General features: G+C 43.8%; 1 protein-coding gene across 1 annotated transcript in view; it reads left to right on the forward strand.

Annotated features, from left to right (window-relative positions):
- SLC30A7 (solute carrier family 30 member 7) overlaps positions 1-18,228 on the forward strand; it is a 225,300-nt gene that overhangs the window by 166,793 nt on the left and 40,279 nt on the right. Inside the window, exons 9-10 of the mRNA XM_085601904.1 lie at positions 12,897-12,987; positions 13,365-13,514. Of these exons, the coding sequence (XP_085458030.1) occupies positions 12,897-12,987; positions 13,365-13,514 (241 nt within the window). The remainder of the gene's footprint in view (positions 1-12,896; positions 12,988-13,364; positions 13,515-18,228) is intronic.

An 18,228-nucleotide genomic window follows, 5' to 3' on the forward strand; every position in this document is an offset into this window, starting at 1 on the left:
TTATTTAATAAATGTGATTGTTATTTCGTTTTTTTTTTTTAATTATTTTTTTTTGCCGTGCGCGTACGGTAAGCTTACCGTACGCGCACTCCGCGATTTTTTTTAAAAATGATTAAATGTATTTTTCGTACTTTTTGGTCCTTCGTGGACCCCCTGACAAACGCTAGGGGGTCTGCATCTCTCTTCGTTGCCCCCTTTTCACGTTATCCACCTTTGTTTTTCAGTGCGAGAGACAGAAAATGGCGGCCGACACTTTCTGATTTCGACCGATTCGAATGTTTACAGTCATGTAACCACCAATCAGAATTGAGCTCGCGCACGGCACCGTACGCGTACGGTAAGCTTACCGTAAGCGCACAGAGCGCGCTTACAGATATATATATAGATTTAAATGCTATTTTCTCAGGACTACTGAACAGATTTACACCAGACCTGCAAAAGGCACATCTCTGACCTGAGGACTACCTCTCTGCCAAATTTCAAGTAATTCTGTTCAGCCGTTCGGGCTGTAGCTCGGACTAAAGGTCCTATGGGAAAATGCATGGGGAAAACGCGTTTTGGGACCCCCCTTTTTTCTCAGCCCCCGCTTGACGAATTCCCCTGAGACGTTCAGGGTAGGAGCGGAGCGGAGCGCCCCACCTATTTTGAAAATTTCGCGAGGATTCGTCAACCGGCGCCAAAGTTATTCCAAATAGAATGTTGCGGATTTCCTATGGAAACACGGTCCTAACTATAACTATCTACTGGCGACCGCCAGTAGATAATAAATATATATATATTACCGCTGCAACTCCCCTTCTCAAATCCAACTTTACCGGAGAAAGACAGCACTCACAGGGGGCAGTTCCCAAAATTTATTTACTGGAAACTTCCACGATCACAAAACAGACTCGTTTCGGTAACAACCTTCATCCATGTTTACCGAGGCGCCAACTCGCCATGATTTTAAAACGTTCATGCAATCCATAAACAGGGACAAACGTAGATCACGTTGTCCCCGACATTTCCTCCCTAACATCAGCGCCATCTTTGAATGTCCTAGATCCCAGTATAACAAGATGGTAATCTATGTAAACACAGATATGCTCTGTTCATAGATTAAAGTTATATACATATTTACATTCCTATGCGTTATAAAGCCCTGGATGGGCAGAAGCTTGGAGGAAAATGTTTTTAAAACATTTAAAGAAAAGGCATTGTTATTTACAATGTCAATAGCTTAATCACTCTCAAATGCGAGACCTATTGCATTTGCACCCACACACAGAGCCACACACACAAGGCCACCCACACACAGAGCCACCCACACAGAGCCACTCACATATAGCAACCCACACACAAATAAACGAGCCCCCTCCCCTTCTCAGTTCGATGGGCCACGCCCCTTCACACCTTCAATGAATGACTCCGCTTGGCTCCATTCTCGCTAATTGGATCTCCTGCAGCTCGAGGTGTGTAATCTCCATTAGCCAGGCTGATCCCGACACAAATAGACCCGGCATGGTTGTTTTTCTTGGTCCGTCACAGCGCTTACACATCCCTTCCAGGCACCTCCCCGCATTTCCGAGACCTGCACTCTCGTTGCTTCTCACTCGCAACTTGAACATCCTAATTTCACTGAGGTGCCCTCCATTAAGGGGCGCTGTGGGGAGACCCCGTGGGCACAGGAAAGCCAGCTCCATGAGCAGAAAGAATTTCCATCGGCCTCCTTTATAGGAGTCACCCGGTGAATGACGTCACAGTAGGTGTCTGGTTTGGACCAGACGTCATCAAGCAAAGCCGTATTCTGGACGCCGAGGGGTGACACTTAGCGATGCAAAGAGGGTAAAAGGAACGGTCTTTTCTCAACACAGGATGACCCCTTTAAGCTGCCCCCACGGCATGTAAAAATCTGTGTTTACCATAGTGTGTCGCCCCACTGGTATTTTGTTGCTTCTGTCCATTCATCCAGACCCACATTTGAACGAGCCAAGACTATTGGCTTTGTCAATGGTTATTTGCATAAGATAAATGAGCAACAACTATACCTTTGTTGTACGGAATATAAAAAACGCTTTCGTTCTTGTGGGAGTTTTTGGCGTAATGGCTAGAGCCGCCGACTTTGGAGCAGGTTGCCGTCTGGGCGTCGACTCCACATCCTGTGATTCTGGGCAAATTCCTTAATTTCCTCGCGCCCACCGAACACAATTTGAACATCTGTAGGTGTTGGTGCGCATATAAAGCGCCCCAATACCTTTTGGGTTCAGTTCGTGTAATATAGAACTGCAAAAAAAAGCTACATCAAAAGCAGTCGATTGCTGCCGAGTTCAGATTAAAGTAAAAAAACGGAGACCCCGGCAGGGACCCGTCTCAGACCTTGCTTTTTAGAGCTGCAGATGCAGAGCACCGGCAGGACCCGGCCCACTTAAAGCCCTGCTGACTGACAATACCGCAGAGTATTAATATGTTCGAGGCATATGAGCTGCAGATTATACATAGATCGCCATCTGGTGTTGGGCCCGGATGTTTGCAGTTTGTTTTTCCTCTTGGAAAGTCTTTGGAAGTCACGAGGTCGGTTTCTCCTCCTTTGGTTCGTATTGCGCATGGGCTTCGGCTCCATCCTCAGATTGTTTTTTTTCCGCCATCGGGCTCGGATGTAATACTTCGCGCTCCGGTTCCGAACTTTTCCAGTTCAACGATCGATGCAAAAATCCTCGCTCATCGAGATCCTTCAGATAATAAATCATCTTAATCATCTTCTCTTCGGCACTTCTTCGATTCCGGTCGTCGACGGCGGCCTTCGGGCCTATTCCGGCTCCGGTCTTGGCTGATGGAAAGAACTCCCTTCAAGAAGTGCCCTCGATGTGGGTCCAAATTCCCCCACACCGATCTTCATGAGGTGTGCAACCTCTGCCTCTCCCCTGAACACGAGGCCCGAGACTGTCCCGCCTGCAAGTCTTTTAGATCGAAAAAGACTATTCGAGATCGAAGGGCCAGACGCAACATGGCGCACTCCTCGACCTCTGCTCCAGTCGACATCTTCGGGGACGACGTCGAAGCTCCGGGACAGCAGAACATCGAAGAAGAGGACTACTACCTCGTCAGTGCTTCCGAGGCCAACGACTCAGATGTGGAGGACATCACCCCGGCGCAGAGGGTCATGAGTACTATACCCCCTCCCACACCCACGCCGATACCCAAAAAGGCTTCGGTCACGCCTTCGCCTTCGAGCCTAGGCAAGACCAAGGATACTGCTTCTCAGACCCCACCTTCGGGCCCGGTAAAGAAGCCTATTAAGCCTTCCGGCAGCTCGGGCTCGAGCCAGCCTACCAGCAGTACCGAAAGACACCCTTCGGCACCGAAGAAAAAATCGGCCTCCACCTCCACACCGAGCCCAGCACCAAAGCCCTCGGTGTCGAAACCCGCCCTCTCGGTGCCGACCAAACATCATAAGGCCCTCGGCACCGACACCCCCGTGCCGAAGCCTCTTTCGGCACAGAACAAAAAATCGGAGGTCCCGAAGAAGCACGGCTTGGACAAGCCTAAAAAGCCGTCTGCCCCGAAAACCTCGGCGCCGACCGAACAACCAGTGTCGCAAGAACTTTTCACACCGGATCCTCTGCAAGAGACACTTACCAAGGATCCAAAAACTGGACATTTGACACTGTCTTCAAAAAAGAGACACTTGGACAAACCAGCTCCACCTCCACCTCCAAAGAGGAAGGACACTGCTACCTCCCCTTTCAGAGTGCCTTCCCCACCTCCTCCACCTCCTCCACCCTCCCCACCTCCACCTTCTCCACCCCTGCCTCATCGCTCTCCAACTCTGTCTCCAGACCAAGATGATCTAGGGGACCCTTACTATGATCCAGCAGATGTGCCACAAGACCCCACCCCTACTGGATCTCCAGACCCATGGAATGACTATAACAATCCGGACATCCCAGATGTCCCACAGGATGACCTTTACCCATCTAGGCCATCCCCACCAGAAGATTTGTTAGGCTTTCACCACCTACTACAGAGTGTGGCACATTATTACGGGGTGGAGTTACATACTGACCCAGTGGAGGAAGACTTTCTCCTAAACACCTTTGATAATGCACATAGGTCTACTGCCATTCTACCTATGTTAAAAGGAGTAATCAAACATGCACCGGAGGTTTTTAAAGACCTCGCCCCCACAGATCCTTCTTACATTAAAGGCCCTGCACCACTGGATTCCTTAGTGGTATCTACAGCTAGGAAGCGTTCAAATTCTCAGGCGTCAGGCGAAGCACCACCACCTGACAAAGAGTCCAAGCTCCTAGACGCGTCAGGGAAGCGCACTGCGTCACAAGCCGCCAATATATGGCGTATCGCCAACACGCAAGCGCTATTGGCCAGATACGACAGGGCGCATTATGATGAGTTAGAGATCATCATGCACCATCTCCCTGAAAAATACAGAAATAGGGCTAATGAATTGATCCAAGAGGGAAAAACTATCACTAATACCTCTATACGCTGTGCCCTAGATGCGGAAGATGCAGCCTCCAGGGCCATAAACACCAGTGTCCTTCTCCGTCGCCACGCCTGGCTAAGAGTTTCAGGTTTTAAACCTGAGGTACAAGCCTCCATATTGAATCACCCATTCGACCAACAACATTTATTTGGCCCAAAAGTTGATGAAGCCCTCGAGAAGATGAAGAAAGATACTGATACGACGAAATCCATGGGAGCCCTACAGTCACACACTCCTAGGCACTCCTTTCGCCGCTCTTCCTTTCGGGGCACGGGCAGAGGCTACTCCTCGGATAGTGCATCCACGTCCTACAAACCCCCTCCTCAGTCTACCTTCACAAAGGGTTATCAAAGAGGCAGATACAGAGGCAATAATAATAAAGGCAGAGGCAAGACAAATACCACCCGCTCTGCCACACCGCCTACCCAATGACTTTCCCCCGCTCCCTCCAGACCATTCCACTCCGGTCGGGGGCAGAATACAACATTTCCTTCACGTCTGGGAGACAATCACCTCAGACAGATGGGTGACCCAAATTATTCATTCAGAGTATTGCCTAGAATTAACATCTACCTTCCCAAACATTCCACCCAGGCAACGCCCAATGTCTCAAGAACATGCCACGTTACTAAAACTGGAGGTAATCTCCCTCCTGCAAAAACAAGCCATAGAGCAGGTCCCCATCAATCAACAAAATTTAGGGGTCTACTCCCTGTACTTTCTGATTCCGAAGAGAGACGAGACTCTACGACCTATCCTAGATCTCAGACCTCTAAATACTTACATACATTCAGACCATTTTCACATGGTAACCCATCAACAGGTTCTTCCACTCCTCTCCCAGAACGACTTTCTCACCACTCTGGACTTGAAAGACGCATACTTTCACATCCCAGTACACCATGCTCACAGAAAGTACCTCAGATTTGTAGTGGACGGGCAACACTACCAGTTCAAGGTGCTCCCGTTCGGGGTAACAACAGCGCCAAGGGTATTCACCAAGTGCCTAGCAGTAGTGGCGGCACACCTCAGAAGACAGCACATTCACGTCTTCCCGTATTTGGACGACTGGCTAATAAGAGCCACATCCTACAAACAATGTCTGCAACACACCGCCGCTACAATCCAACTACTTCACCAGCTAGGTTTCACGGTGAACCACCAAAAGTCCCACCTGGTACCATCACACACAAAACAATACCTCGGTGCCACCATAGACACCTCAAAAGCCATAGCCTATCCCAATCCTGCCAGGATTGCAAATATACAGGCTCTGCGTCAAAAATTCATATTTCAACACTCTCTCCCAGCAAGGGTGTTTATGCAACTGATAGGGATGATGCCCTCTTGCATTTTCATAGTGCCCCATGCAAGACTTCAAATGCGTCCACTCCAAGAGTGTTTAGCGCGCCAGTGGAACCAGGCCCAGGGGCAACTGACAGATCTGGTGTTGGTGGACGGTCGCACCCATCGCTCTCTGCAGTGGTGGAACACCACAAACCTTTCCAGAGGTCGACCGTTCCTCGACCCGGTTCCACATATAATCCTAACAGACGCATCGCTCTCCGGCTGGGGAGCTCATGTGTTACATCTCACAGTACAGGGCAACAGAAGTTACTCCACATCAACCATCTGGAGTTACTGGCAATCTTCCTAGCCCTAAAATCCTTCCAGACGCAGATTTCAGGCAAGGCAGTCCTCATTCGCACAGACAACATGACTGCCATGTACTACATTCAAAACAGGGGGGCACACACTCTCCACAGCTCTCTCAATTAGCACAGAGCATATGGAGATGGGTAATTACACAGAAAATCTTTCTCCTGGCCCAACACGTCCCAGGAGTCCAAAACACCGTGGCAGATCTGCTCAGCAGACAAACGCAACAGATTCACGAATGGGAACTTCACCCACAGGTTTCACCCGTTCTTTCAGAAGTGGGGGCATCCACACATAGACCTATTCGCCACCCACGAAAACAAAAAATGCCCAAGCTTCGCTGCCAGATATCCACACCCATTGTCCAAAGGCAATGCGATATGGATGAACTGGTCAAACAAATTTGCATACGCTTTTCCACCTCTTCCACTAATTCCATTAGTGGTACGAAAGCTACAACAGCATTCCCTAACACTGATCCTAGTAGCTCCAACATGGGCCAGACAACCGTGGTACACCACACTGCTGGAACTCTCGGTAGTACCACACCAAAAGCTGCACCTCTCACCATGCCTCCTAACCCAGAACCATGGAGAGATTAGGCACCCGGACCAAGCTCAGCTCAACCTTGCGATCTGGCTCCTGAGGTCCTAGAATTCGGATACCTTAACCTTCCCCCTGATTGCATGAATATTATCAGGGAAGCTAGACGCCCTACTGCTAGGGCATGTTATGCTGCAAAGTGGAAAAGATTTGTTGTTTACTGCCACAACAACACAAACAACCCTCTAAATGTGTCCATACAGCACATCATATGTTACTTGCTCCATCTACAAAGGTGTAACCTAGCATATACATCCATTCGGTTACACCTCGCAGCAATTGCTGCTTACTTACAGAACAGGCAGCACCTATCACTTTTCAGGGTGCCTGCCATCAAAGCCTTTATGGAAGGCCTCAAAAGAGTAATTCCACCCAGAGTACCACCCTCACCTGTCTGGAACTTGAATATAGTTCTCACGAGGCTAATGGGACCCCCTTTAGAACCATTACATAAATGTGAGCTGCAATTTCTCACATGGAAAACAGCATTTCTAGTGGCCATCACTTCCCTTAGAAGGGTTAGTGAAATACAAGCACTCACTATACAGGAACCTTTTCTCCAAATGCATCAGAACAAGGTTGTACTCCGCACCAACCCAAAATTTCTACCCAAAGTCATTTCTCCCTTCCATCTAAACCAGTCGGTAGAATTACCAGTCTTTTTCTCACAACCTCAAACCGTTGCGCAAAGGGCTTTACACACACTGGATGTTAAAAGGGCCTTACTTTACTACATCCAAAGAAAACAACCTTTCAGAAAAACCAAACAGCTATTTGTCTCTTTCTCTCCACCACATAAAGGCAACCCTATTTCTAAATCAGGGATAGCTAGGTGGATTGTAAAATGCATACAGATTTGCTACCACAAAGCAAAACGAACGCTATCTGTTCCCCCTAAAGCCCACTCTACAAGGAAGATAGGGGCTTCTATGGCTTTTCTAGGAAACCTACCACTAGATGACATCTGCAAAGCAGCGACATGGTCAACACCGCACACTTTCACAAAACATTACTGTGTAGATGTGCAAACCAAGCAACAAGCTAGTGTGGGCCAGGCTGTACTAAAAACACTGTTCCAAACAACTGCAACGGATGCTGGTGGTCGCCGCTAGGGTTGGGTACTGCTATATAGTCTATGCACAGTGTATGATCTGCAGCTCATATGCCTCGAACGTAATATGCTACTTACCAGTATGCATCTGTTCTTGGCATGTAGAGCTGCAGATCTATACACGCCCACCCGCCTCCCCGGCTACCTGTATCCGTTCCAGTCTATCTTATTTAGAAACAACACACATGGGTTTCTTTACTGTTATTACTACGCTCCATCTTTCCCTGCTGGCGAAAAACAATCTGAGGATGGAGCCGAAGCCCATGCGCAATACGAACCAAAGGAGGAGTCACTGACCTCGTGACTTCCAAAGACTTTCCAAGAGGAAAAACAAACTGCAAACATCCGGGCCCAACACCAGATGGCGATCTATGCACAGTGTATAGATCTGCAGCTCTACATGCCAAGAACAGATGCATACTGGTAAGTAGCATATTCCTTATTGGTAAAGAGAGGAGTGGACGAGGCTAAACGGGGCCATGACGATGAAAGGTCGCGCGTTTATTCCATGTTATTTATCGTGATATTATGTAAGCTTAAAGCCTGGACCCAGTTACCATGTGGTTTCCCGTGATGTCATCAGGGGGCTCAAGGTCACGACATGACGTTCTTAAGCCGATTTGGTGGTTTTAGAAATTTGTCCAATCCTACCTCTATTTGCGCACCGAATGTTGGTCCGCTCCCAGGGTCGCCGAGCAGTCTCTGCTCCCCCTCCTCACCTCCATCCCTGGCTGCCCTGAGTGTCTCCTGCTCCTCTCTGCGGCCTGAGGTGACCCCTGACGTTCAGACGGTCTCTCCCGCGTGTGGCTTTCTGCAGCCTGAGATTACCCGAGCCTCGCGCTACTGACCCAACTCAGTGTCTGTTGCCTTACCTGGCGAGAGCCATGTACACCGCCGCCTTTCTCCGAGGTCAAGCAGAAATGCCTCGGAGAAACGCAGCTGCATTTTCAGATTCGGGGGAGTGTTTTTCTTTCTCTCCTCTTGCCATTGGCTGGAATGTTTACATTCCAGAGGAGAGAAAGAAAGTAAAAAACACGCCCCGAATCCGAAAAAGACGGGGCTTGAACGGACAGACGCCCCTCTCGTCCAATGGCTGGCCTCCGTTTAGGAAGCCAGCCAGTGGAGAAGAGGGGTGGGTTTAAGCCCCGTACTGAAAAACGTTAAATCTCGTGAGCGAGACTGCGCAAGCGCAGCCTTCGCTAGCCGAGACCTAAAAATGTATGGCATTAGATGAATACGTAGACTGTGAGTGATGACACTTCTATGTTAAGCAGAACTGTTGTTTAACATAGGCTTTGAACTTGCCTCAATAATTGAGAAATAAATTAGGATGTGATGTTTTAATCATTAAGAATTTCAACTGTTGTTAATTAAGACCCCCAACAATGAAACTGTATATGGAGGAGGATAGGATTAGAACGTGTTCACTAATATAGCTGTAATAATTTGAGCCATTATTTACTCTTACAGTATGTCTGTGGAAGTTTGACAGTTTGTAGGTGAATGCTTCTCTGCGCACCTAGCACATACCTGTGGCTGGATGGGTTAGGTTCAGCTGCATTATTCTCCAGTGTATTGATATATTGACGCTGAGAGATTAGATGCTCAGCAGATGCTATTTCCCCTGGATTAATATTAAAGGTTTTGTCATCTTTATTTCTTTAATAAAATGAAGATTTAGAAACTTACAAACTAAGGACAGTAAATAAAATGAACAGTTGTAGAAAATGTAGAAAAAATGCTTAATTCATGCTCCCCGTATTTATGTGCAATGGGTGTTATTGTATCTCTTATACAAGTAACTGCAACTGTGCGAGCCACATGCATAAATGAACTTTTCTGAATTTCAGTCCATGTTCTTGATTCACATTATCACACCGCTCACATTGATTTTGTTTTTCCCTACACTAATTCACCACTAATCCTTTTGGTTTCGGAGTAGCCTGCTACTCGCCAAAAAGTGCTTCAACACCTCATCAGGGGTAGCAAGCGCTATATAAATGCAAACCTTTCCCTCTTATTCTATCCCTCCACTATCCTTCTCAATTCAAATAACAGACTAACATATCCACCGCTCAAATTAATTTCATATTTCACTATACTAATTCACCACTAATCCTTTTGGGTTCTGGAGTAGCTCGCTACTTGCCGAAAAAGCGCTTTCATGCCTCAACAGGGACTGTAAGTGCTATACAAATGCAATTGCAAGACAATTAGATTACAATATTTTCTTTATTTAAACTGCATTTACCATAAAACACCCAAATTACATTTACTTCCTGAGATACTCTAAAACAAGGTACTGTCTGGGTGCAGAATTCTCCATTTTCTTAATTCATCTCCCCTGTAAAAATACATGCTCGCTACGTGCCCTTTCCACCAGAGATTCATATTAGTATTAACAGAAACATAAGTATTCCATTTGTGTAGAAATGTTCCCAAAATGAATGACTTCCACCGCCACAGAGCTAAGTGGAACACCATGCTGCTTTTTTGGCCCGTGCGTACAAAATTAAAACAATCTGTGTGCCCGCTAGCTTAACCACATAAGTGTAGATGGCTATGAGCCCCCTCCAGTACAGCTCACTGGTGGGAAGCTAATACACTTTAAGAAACATCACACCCTGGCCACATGTAATCAAAAACTGCAAACATATGAACACTGGGCAAGACCGAAATTGTAAGAATGTCAGACTTTCATCTAAATACACTTTTTTTATTTTTAGTTATAATGCTCTATTTCTACCCACTGCACAAACGTTGTCCGCATTGCAGCTGGTTACCTCTTATTGTAATGCTTATGTGCACCACACTGGCTTATTTGGCATTGGCAGAAGAAGGAAAGCCAGGTTTTCTGCTTAGAACTCATGCATGTTTTTAATAATTTCCAAATGCTTGTTCTCGAGTTTTCGAGGAGGCACTGGAATCTGTCTCTTTTCAATAATATGCGGAGCTTGCTCTTTTAATATCCTACCATGTCATCATGGTTAGGTTTGGCTGCAGTAAATGTTGATTTTTCCCCCCATCCCCCTCCTCACCGTTCTTCATCTGAAAAGTATGTTTCTTTACTAATGAATGATTCCAATGCAGAGATGAAAACCAGAGATTGTTGATTTTCTTTGCAGCAAACCTTATACCAAATGACATTTTGTAATTTATAAAATACAATTGCCATCATTTTGAGTGTAAACACTTTGCAATCTTATATTCGAGATTTTTCTCTCAACAGAAGAACTGTAGCTCGTTGGAGACTTCGTGGTATCAGTACTTTAAGAAAGAAGAGGAATGTTAAGCTTTGAGCCATCCACGTTCAGTCATTGAGTTTCTGCTTTTTTGGAAGTTATCTGTGCATTGACTGGGTTTTCCACACTCCCCCTCGCTCCCCCATCCCCCAAGCGAGTGGTGTTTGTTTTCAAGATTATCAGGGGCAAACATGGTCCTACAACCATCATGCAATGACTTGCTGGTTGTCTGTCCTCTGTCTCCAGGATGTAGACCTTGTAGTTGACCCCCACTGGGATCCATTAGGTCCATCAGGAATCTAACCAATGTGCTCATGAAACTGCCTGGACCATTGCTGCCCTGGAACAACTGAACCCTAAGACCGTTTCTGATTGTTACTTTAACAAAGCTGACAATTGACTCTGCATCAAATCTGCTCTCTCGACTAGAACAGAAATTATCCCTTCGGCTGCCTGAAATTGTCTTTTTGCAACAGAGCCACCACTAGAATACTCTTAGAGAGGAGAAGAGGCAAGAAAGTAGCGAGATTAAGCCTAGTTTTCTTTCCCTGATTCAAAGTACAGAATCCACATTTCGCATGAAATCTATCCATAGGATTTATATGGACAGGAATGTGGGAAACCCATTCCTGTCAAAATCTTTCCACTCTTTTGTAAGGAAAGCACAGTTGCTTTTTTGACATTTGTTTCTTCCATCCTCAACAAAGGCTGTCATTCAAGGGCATCTGCCCTGTTCATAATCTTCTGGTGTCTAAAGATCGAATAATCAGTGGTGGATGCTTGTAGACCTCTACTAACAGCCTCTGCTTCTGCAATTTGCCAACCAAGTATTTGCGTCTGACTCAAGGGGCCTCTAATAACTGTTTTAGGTACTCTGACTTCCTAAAGCAGGTATGTGGGTCTGGCTTAAGGTACTGTAGCCTGCGACTGAAAGGATTCGTATCTGACTCCAGGGACATCTAGTAACAGTCTAAGGTATTGCAGCCTGCATCAGGAAACAGGTGGTTGCAGCTTTTCAAAACATTGAGGACATCTGAATACCACATTTGAGTCTTGTCTTTTTGTGCATTTCCTGCTTGTTTCAATATTGAGTCTCTGTCAAGGATAAAATGGTAAATAATGAGATTGAGTGTGCAGTATGAACAAGCATTGCCAAAGCTTATAGGTCTGACTTGCATTTTCAGCTGCAAGCCAGTCCCACTGGCTTAAAAAGTGAGGCCCATTGGCTTTCCCAGGGCTTGTTTCACATGCCAGTTGCCCCTCTGAGAGCCCAGCACTCTTCTTTTGCTCTCAATTGGCAGGAGAAACACATCTGAAAGCTCTTCCAACAAACTAGTTCAGTTCTTTTTAACCGCATCAAAAGAGCCCTACCCCACATATGTCTTTTTGGGTTTGTCAATGTAGTTTCTTCTTTTAATTTACAAAACATGGTGCACCACTTTTATCCATTTTCTCCTTGTCAAAGTACTTCCTTTATTACAATATATATATATTATAATTTTTATGACTACACTTTTTGCCTACTCCTATTGATCGGTAATAGTGCTGTCTACTTGGAAGTCTGTATTCATTTCACAGGATTACAGGTAATTATAGTTTCTCATTTTATGCTTCTAATCTTGCCCTTTTCTGGGTGGTTTGGAAATAAAATGCAGTGCGGTACAAAGATTTTCTCTTCACTACCGAGCTCAATGTTATTAAACTATCTCAGGTTCTTTTACATGGGTTTATACTGTGGTCTACCTCTGCTTGTTAAGTGAGAGATCTTCATGTTGTCCTTTGTGTCTTCTTTTGTTAGTGTGGTACCTCTGCTGAAACAGTCAATTGGAATACTGATGCAGCGAACGCCTCCCACACTGGACCATGCTCTGCCTCAGTGTTACCAAAGGGTTAGTGCTCTCTCTGGAAATGTAATTCCCTGGTTTGTAAATTTGTTTTGTTATATTCTTATTTCAGTGGTGCCCACATCGCCTGACCTGTGAGCATTGTCCATTAAGCTTCTGATGGAAATCAAATGATATGCTGAGTTCCCACAGCTACTTTTCAGGCAGTTTATAATAATTCTAACCTGCACCCCACAACAAAACCTTTAATCCACAAAAAATGTTTTTAAAAATAGATCAAAATACCTGCAGGACTTTTCATGGTCATTTATTAAAACTTTGATGCAACATCTCCAAGGGCCTAGTGTGTTAATTTATGGATGATGCAAAGTGGGGGTATTGCTTAGTACATAAATGAATATCCTATATGTTTTTTATTTTAGGTACAACAGTTACAAGGAGTTTACAGTCTACATGATCCTCACTTTTGGACGCTATGTACAGATGTTTACATTGGAACTTTAAAGCTTCTTGTAGCTCCCGATGCAGATGCCAGGTGGATTTTAAGCCAGACTCACAATATTTTTACTCAGGTACGTTTCCATTCATGCCTAAGAGAAGTTAACTATGTGATTATGAACTGATTCATTGCAGAATATGTTATTTTAAATATCCTGGCACCTTGATTATAATCTGTACCTTTATGAAACTGATCACAATTGATATAGAATATTCTTGATCCAGGTGTTCAAAGGGAAGCAATTACAACCCCTTCCTCTAGGTTTTCCCATTGCCGACAAGAACCCGCCTCACAGAATATTAGGCCATTAGGATAGAGCCACTAAAACCAGCAAGATAACACGATTCATAATGTCTCCTCTTCTAGAAAGTGATCAAATTTACATCTTTAAGTTAACTGAAAGTGAATAGTCCTAATCTTTCGCTGAAAGACATTGTGGATTATTGAAGAATACATTAGAGGCCCTTCTATTCACCTGCCAATCATATATGGTTTCAGCAATATTAGGTATACCCAAAGTTATTCCTATGTCTGAAGGAGGTTCCTCGATCTTGTTGAAAAATACAAAAGGGATACCGGACAAAAAAGTGAGAACTATGGGATACAAGTTGAAATGACTCTCGCCTGGTTACGTGCATAGGTATGTACTTATTATATTGCAATTGAGTGAACCCCTTTTTTAAATTGATTTAGGTGTAGATTGCTCTGTATCACCCACCAGAGAAAAACCCTGAAAGAAAAAAAAAGAAAATCAAACGGAAAAAAAGAACGTTTACAGTCACACCTTCACTGACAAAATCCACACTTATGTGTTGCATCAGCATTTTTTTCCGTACAGACAAAAGGCGTCCGCTTAATCAGGAGGATGTCCTCCAGCGTTGTATTTATATTATTAGTTAGGGAGCCATTAATAGAAGCTTCATTTAGATTAAATATTTACAAATGCTATATATTCCTTTTATAAGTCAATCCTTTTATAAGGTACCCTTGTGCAGAACTTTAAGCAAATCACATTAGGCTTGGGATATAAACTTTGGAAATGCTATGTTTCTAGCCTTTGAAAACATTGCACACAACTTATGTTGTTACAAGCTTCATACTTCAGCTCCACTATGATTTACGGTAAGGAATTTCAGCCTCGGAGACGTTACTCTGTGAATCCTTCTACCTCCCAACTCCAAGCAAGGTACAGTTAAAAATAATGTATAGTGCAGTTCAAATAAGCAGGGGCCTAGAAAAAGATAATACTTTTTCTGCATAATAGGAACGTGCAAGAGAATTTTTGGACGCCTCCCTAGAAATGGAAGACAGGGCACCTGTGGTCTTTCCTATGAAAGGCTACTTGGTCTGGTAAAGGGTTTGCTTCATGCTGCACCCTCACCTTGGAGTGTTTCTCATGTTAGGTACATATATGAAAGGCATGAAGTCTACGGTGGGGCCAGTCACAAGTCTGTTCCATCCAACCTCACCTCTCATGATTGATGTCCCCTCCACAAACTCAATAGTCATAATAAACAGCATATTACACTGTTGACATCCTGTATATTACATGCTTAGGAACCTTTGCTCCACAAAATGCAGTGTCTTAAAAACCCATATTTCACAGGAAGAGGATGTAATTTCACGGATGCTTGTGAAAGAATGATTTTGTCCCAGAGGAGGCCTAGATGCAGTCTGAATTCCGTTGTTTCAATTAATTGGTTTTTAAGCATGAACGTCACCGACCACTCTGTAAAGCTTCACCATTGCCCAGACCGGCCAACTTTAAGAACAATGTCACAGTGTGAGGAGGGGCGGGGCCTTGAAAGGGGCGGGACCTCGTGCTGAGAAGTACCTACGGAGGCACTTTTAAACCCCACCCTGCCCCCAAGCTCCCTCCTCCCCCCCCAAAAAAACAAGTTTGCTGAGGCTGGTGCCGATGTTTTAAGGTGTGTTTCACACACCTTAATGGATGTCGAGAGTTAAAAGCCTCTCGAAAACGATCTGGAAAACCACTTTTTACAGTGGTTTTCAGCTCGTTTTCCCTGCCACAGTGTGATATCGACTCCTCACCAGTAGACCGTGTGATGGGAACCGATCTCGTTCAATTGAAGAATTGCCTTTCAATAGAACACTCAATGTTTAAGTTTTTATTCATACCACTGGGACCCTTTCAATAAAATAAAACTTTTGGGTATACCTTGAGGTATTTTTAATATATCACTTTTCTGGGTCCCTGCATATCCAGTTTTCCTTTATCTAAGAACTCACATTTCCATCTATGGTTGAGTTCACCCTGGTAGTATCATGTTACCAGGGTGTGGATAGGCGCCAATAATTAAGCATGTCACGATAAGTGAGTACGCCGTCTACTACAAAATCTTGGGATACCCCCTTAGAAGTAAAAAAAAAAAAACCAAGCAGAGAGTACATCTGACATCCTGATATTAAGAGGGAACCGGATATATTTCCAGGGAACCCTTGTTAAATCAGTTGCCTGTGTGATTGTAATGTTCGATAGTGGAAGAGTGCAACTGATTTCACTATCTCTCACCCTCCATTGGTGATTACAAATGATATCGTGTGTCACAATGGGGCACCGTGTGAGTTGGCAGGTATGATTGCCCATTGTTTAATTAGCGTTATCTTCATGAAAGCTAAGCAAAGCCTGGCTATTTTAATTACAGTCAGGGACCATTGCTAGCTTAAAATTGCAGAAGCAACTTCAAAAATATATTGAGTTTAACCATTCCCTATTGCTCAATTAGCAGTCATGAAAAACTACCATTCTTATTGCATCCAAGCCCTTCTTGCTAGCAGCAGCTTAAAAAATGTCTGACTTCAACAGAATGGATATTCTGTTTAATACATAAAACAAAGCCTGCTTTCTCTAAATGCTGTTTTCTTAACTTCCTAATCAAATAATTTAGTTATCATTTTACTAAAACAGTATAATCCATTATTTAGCTTCTCGTTTTCAGTAAAAAAGAAAATTCCCTGTTTAAAAAAAATATTGATTTATAATTGCACCAAACTAAGCACGTGACACAAAATGCGTAACATTTACAAACCATAACCCTTGATGGCAATATAGGACTTGTTTGTAAGCTCGCATAATAACCTATCACTTGTCAGTCTGTATGTGAATGAACATTTGAAAGAAACATGCTTAACATTTTCTTCAACAGGTCCTGTCTTTCTAGGTCACTTTAATTTATGTTTAGGGATTCCAGTAAGCCAAGCATAGTTTAATATTTAACTGTGAAGTCAGACTTTACCTTTTAGAAATCAAGCTCCACACATCATCTATTTAATCTAAACTGGAGCCTAAAAAATATAAATACATTGTTTCACCACAGTCTAATTAAGGTAACACATTGTTGCTTTCTTTGCATGACTATTTCTAAATTACACGTTTATAGTACAGTTAAACTCATTACAAGTAAGTAAAAAAAAGCCAAACTATTCAAACTATGGATTTAAAAATCTGATTCATCCACTTAGTAACTTTGGGTGTATGCCGAGTAGGTGAAAAAGCATCTCATCCCTGTCCCCGTAGAGATGACTATATATGAATTTAAACTGTTTATCACACTTCCATACCAGCCTGAGCTCGGTTATTGGTATGAGGATCAAATGGAACCTCAAATACTTTTATCCAATGATTTGTTTTACAGGATTAGTTAGGTACCATTTTGTCAAAAGATTATCAAATGACTAAAGTATATGGTGAGTTTTCAATGTCGTATATCTTGATATATCTAAAAGGTAAGAAGAGTCTATGGCATTTCTCTTTGGTCCATTTAAAGCCATTGTTTGACAAAGAGTTGTTCTAAATCCTCTCTGTCCACAACCGGTCAATGATTATGGTCAAGTGCCTCGTCCAGGTGGTGTGGGTATCTCTGTGATCTCTCTTCTATCTCCAACCAGAGAACCATCAGTAGCCTATTTAAGGCAAAATCAATAGTCATTATAATAGGAGTCAAACATAAAAGCCATACTCACTAGTCCAAAGTCTGAGTTGTATCCTGGAACACACATTTAGTAGAATTAAGAAACACTGTAGAGACTTAGCACCAAAACAGTGTGCCAAGGTGTCTGTAAAACACATCACACTGTAATACAAAGGAAGGACATACATGGTCTTAAGTTTATGCCTGATGTCAGCATCCACTCAATGGCTTGTGATCGCAACTGTGGTTGTAGAACCTCGATACATTTCATTTTGAATCCCATTGAAGAGAATGATACTGTATGCTCGAGAGACATTTCTAACTTATAAAGTACTTTTAGTATATTGCTTCCCCTTCATTTGTGGTAGGCTTTGCCACTGTAAATGAGTGTTAGTACATCAGACTCTTCGGGCCAGATGTACGAAAACGTGTTAGTGGCCGCAAAACCTGTGATTTGCTAAACTGTGCTAAATATGATTAATCTATGCACTAAACCAATTTTAGGAGTCTGTAAAACGCCGGGTTTATAAATGGTTTACAACTCGCTATTGGAAGGTGCATGTAGTGGGTGTCCTTTCCAAATAGCCATTTGGTGCCTTATGTATCATTTGTTTGTGACCAGAATTCCAGACTGCAAACCATTGATAAGTTACTGACTTCCAATTTGGGTTATAGTAACTTATTTGCAAAAGGAAAGGGGTAGCCTTTGAACTCCATCCCATTACCGAATTGGACTTCAAATTTCAGAGGGGTACGAAGTGGTCCACTTTTTTTTTCACAGACAGCCTTATTTCCTTTAAGATTTTTTTTAATGCAATCACAGGGATGACCGTTGCAGGCTACCATCCCTGTGAT

This window comes from Triturus cristatus, chromosome 4_2, assembly GCF_964204655.1.
Source record: "Triturus cristatus chromosome 4_2, aTriCri1.1, whole genome shotgun sequence".
Classification (NCBI taxonomy): domain Eukaryota; kingdom Metazoa; phylum Chordata; class Amphibia; order Caudata; family Salamandridae; genus Triturus; species Triturus cristatus.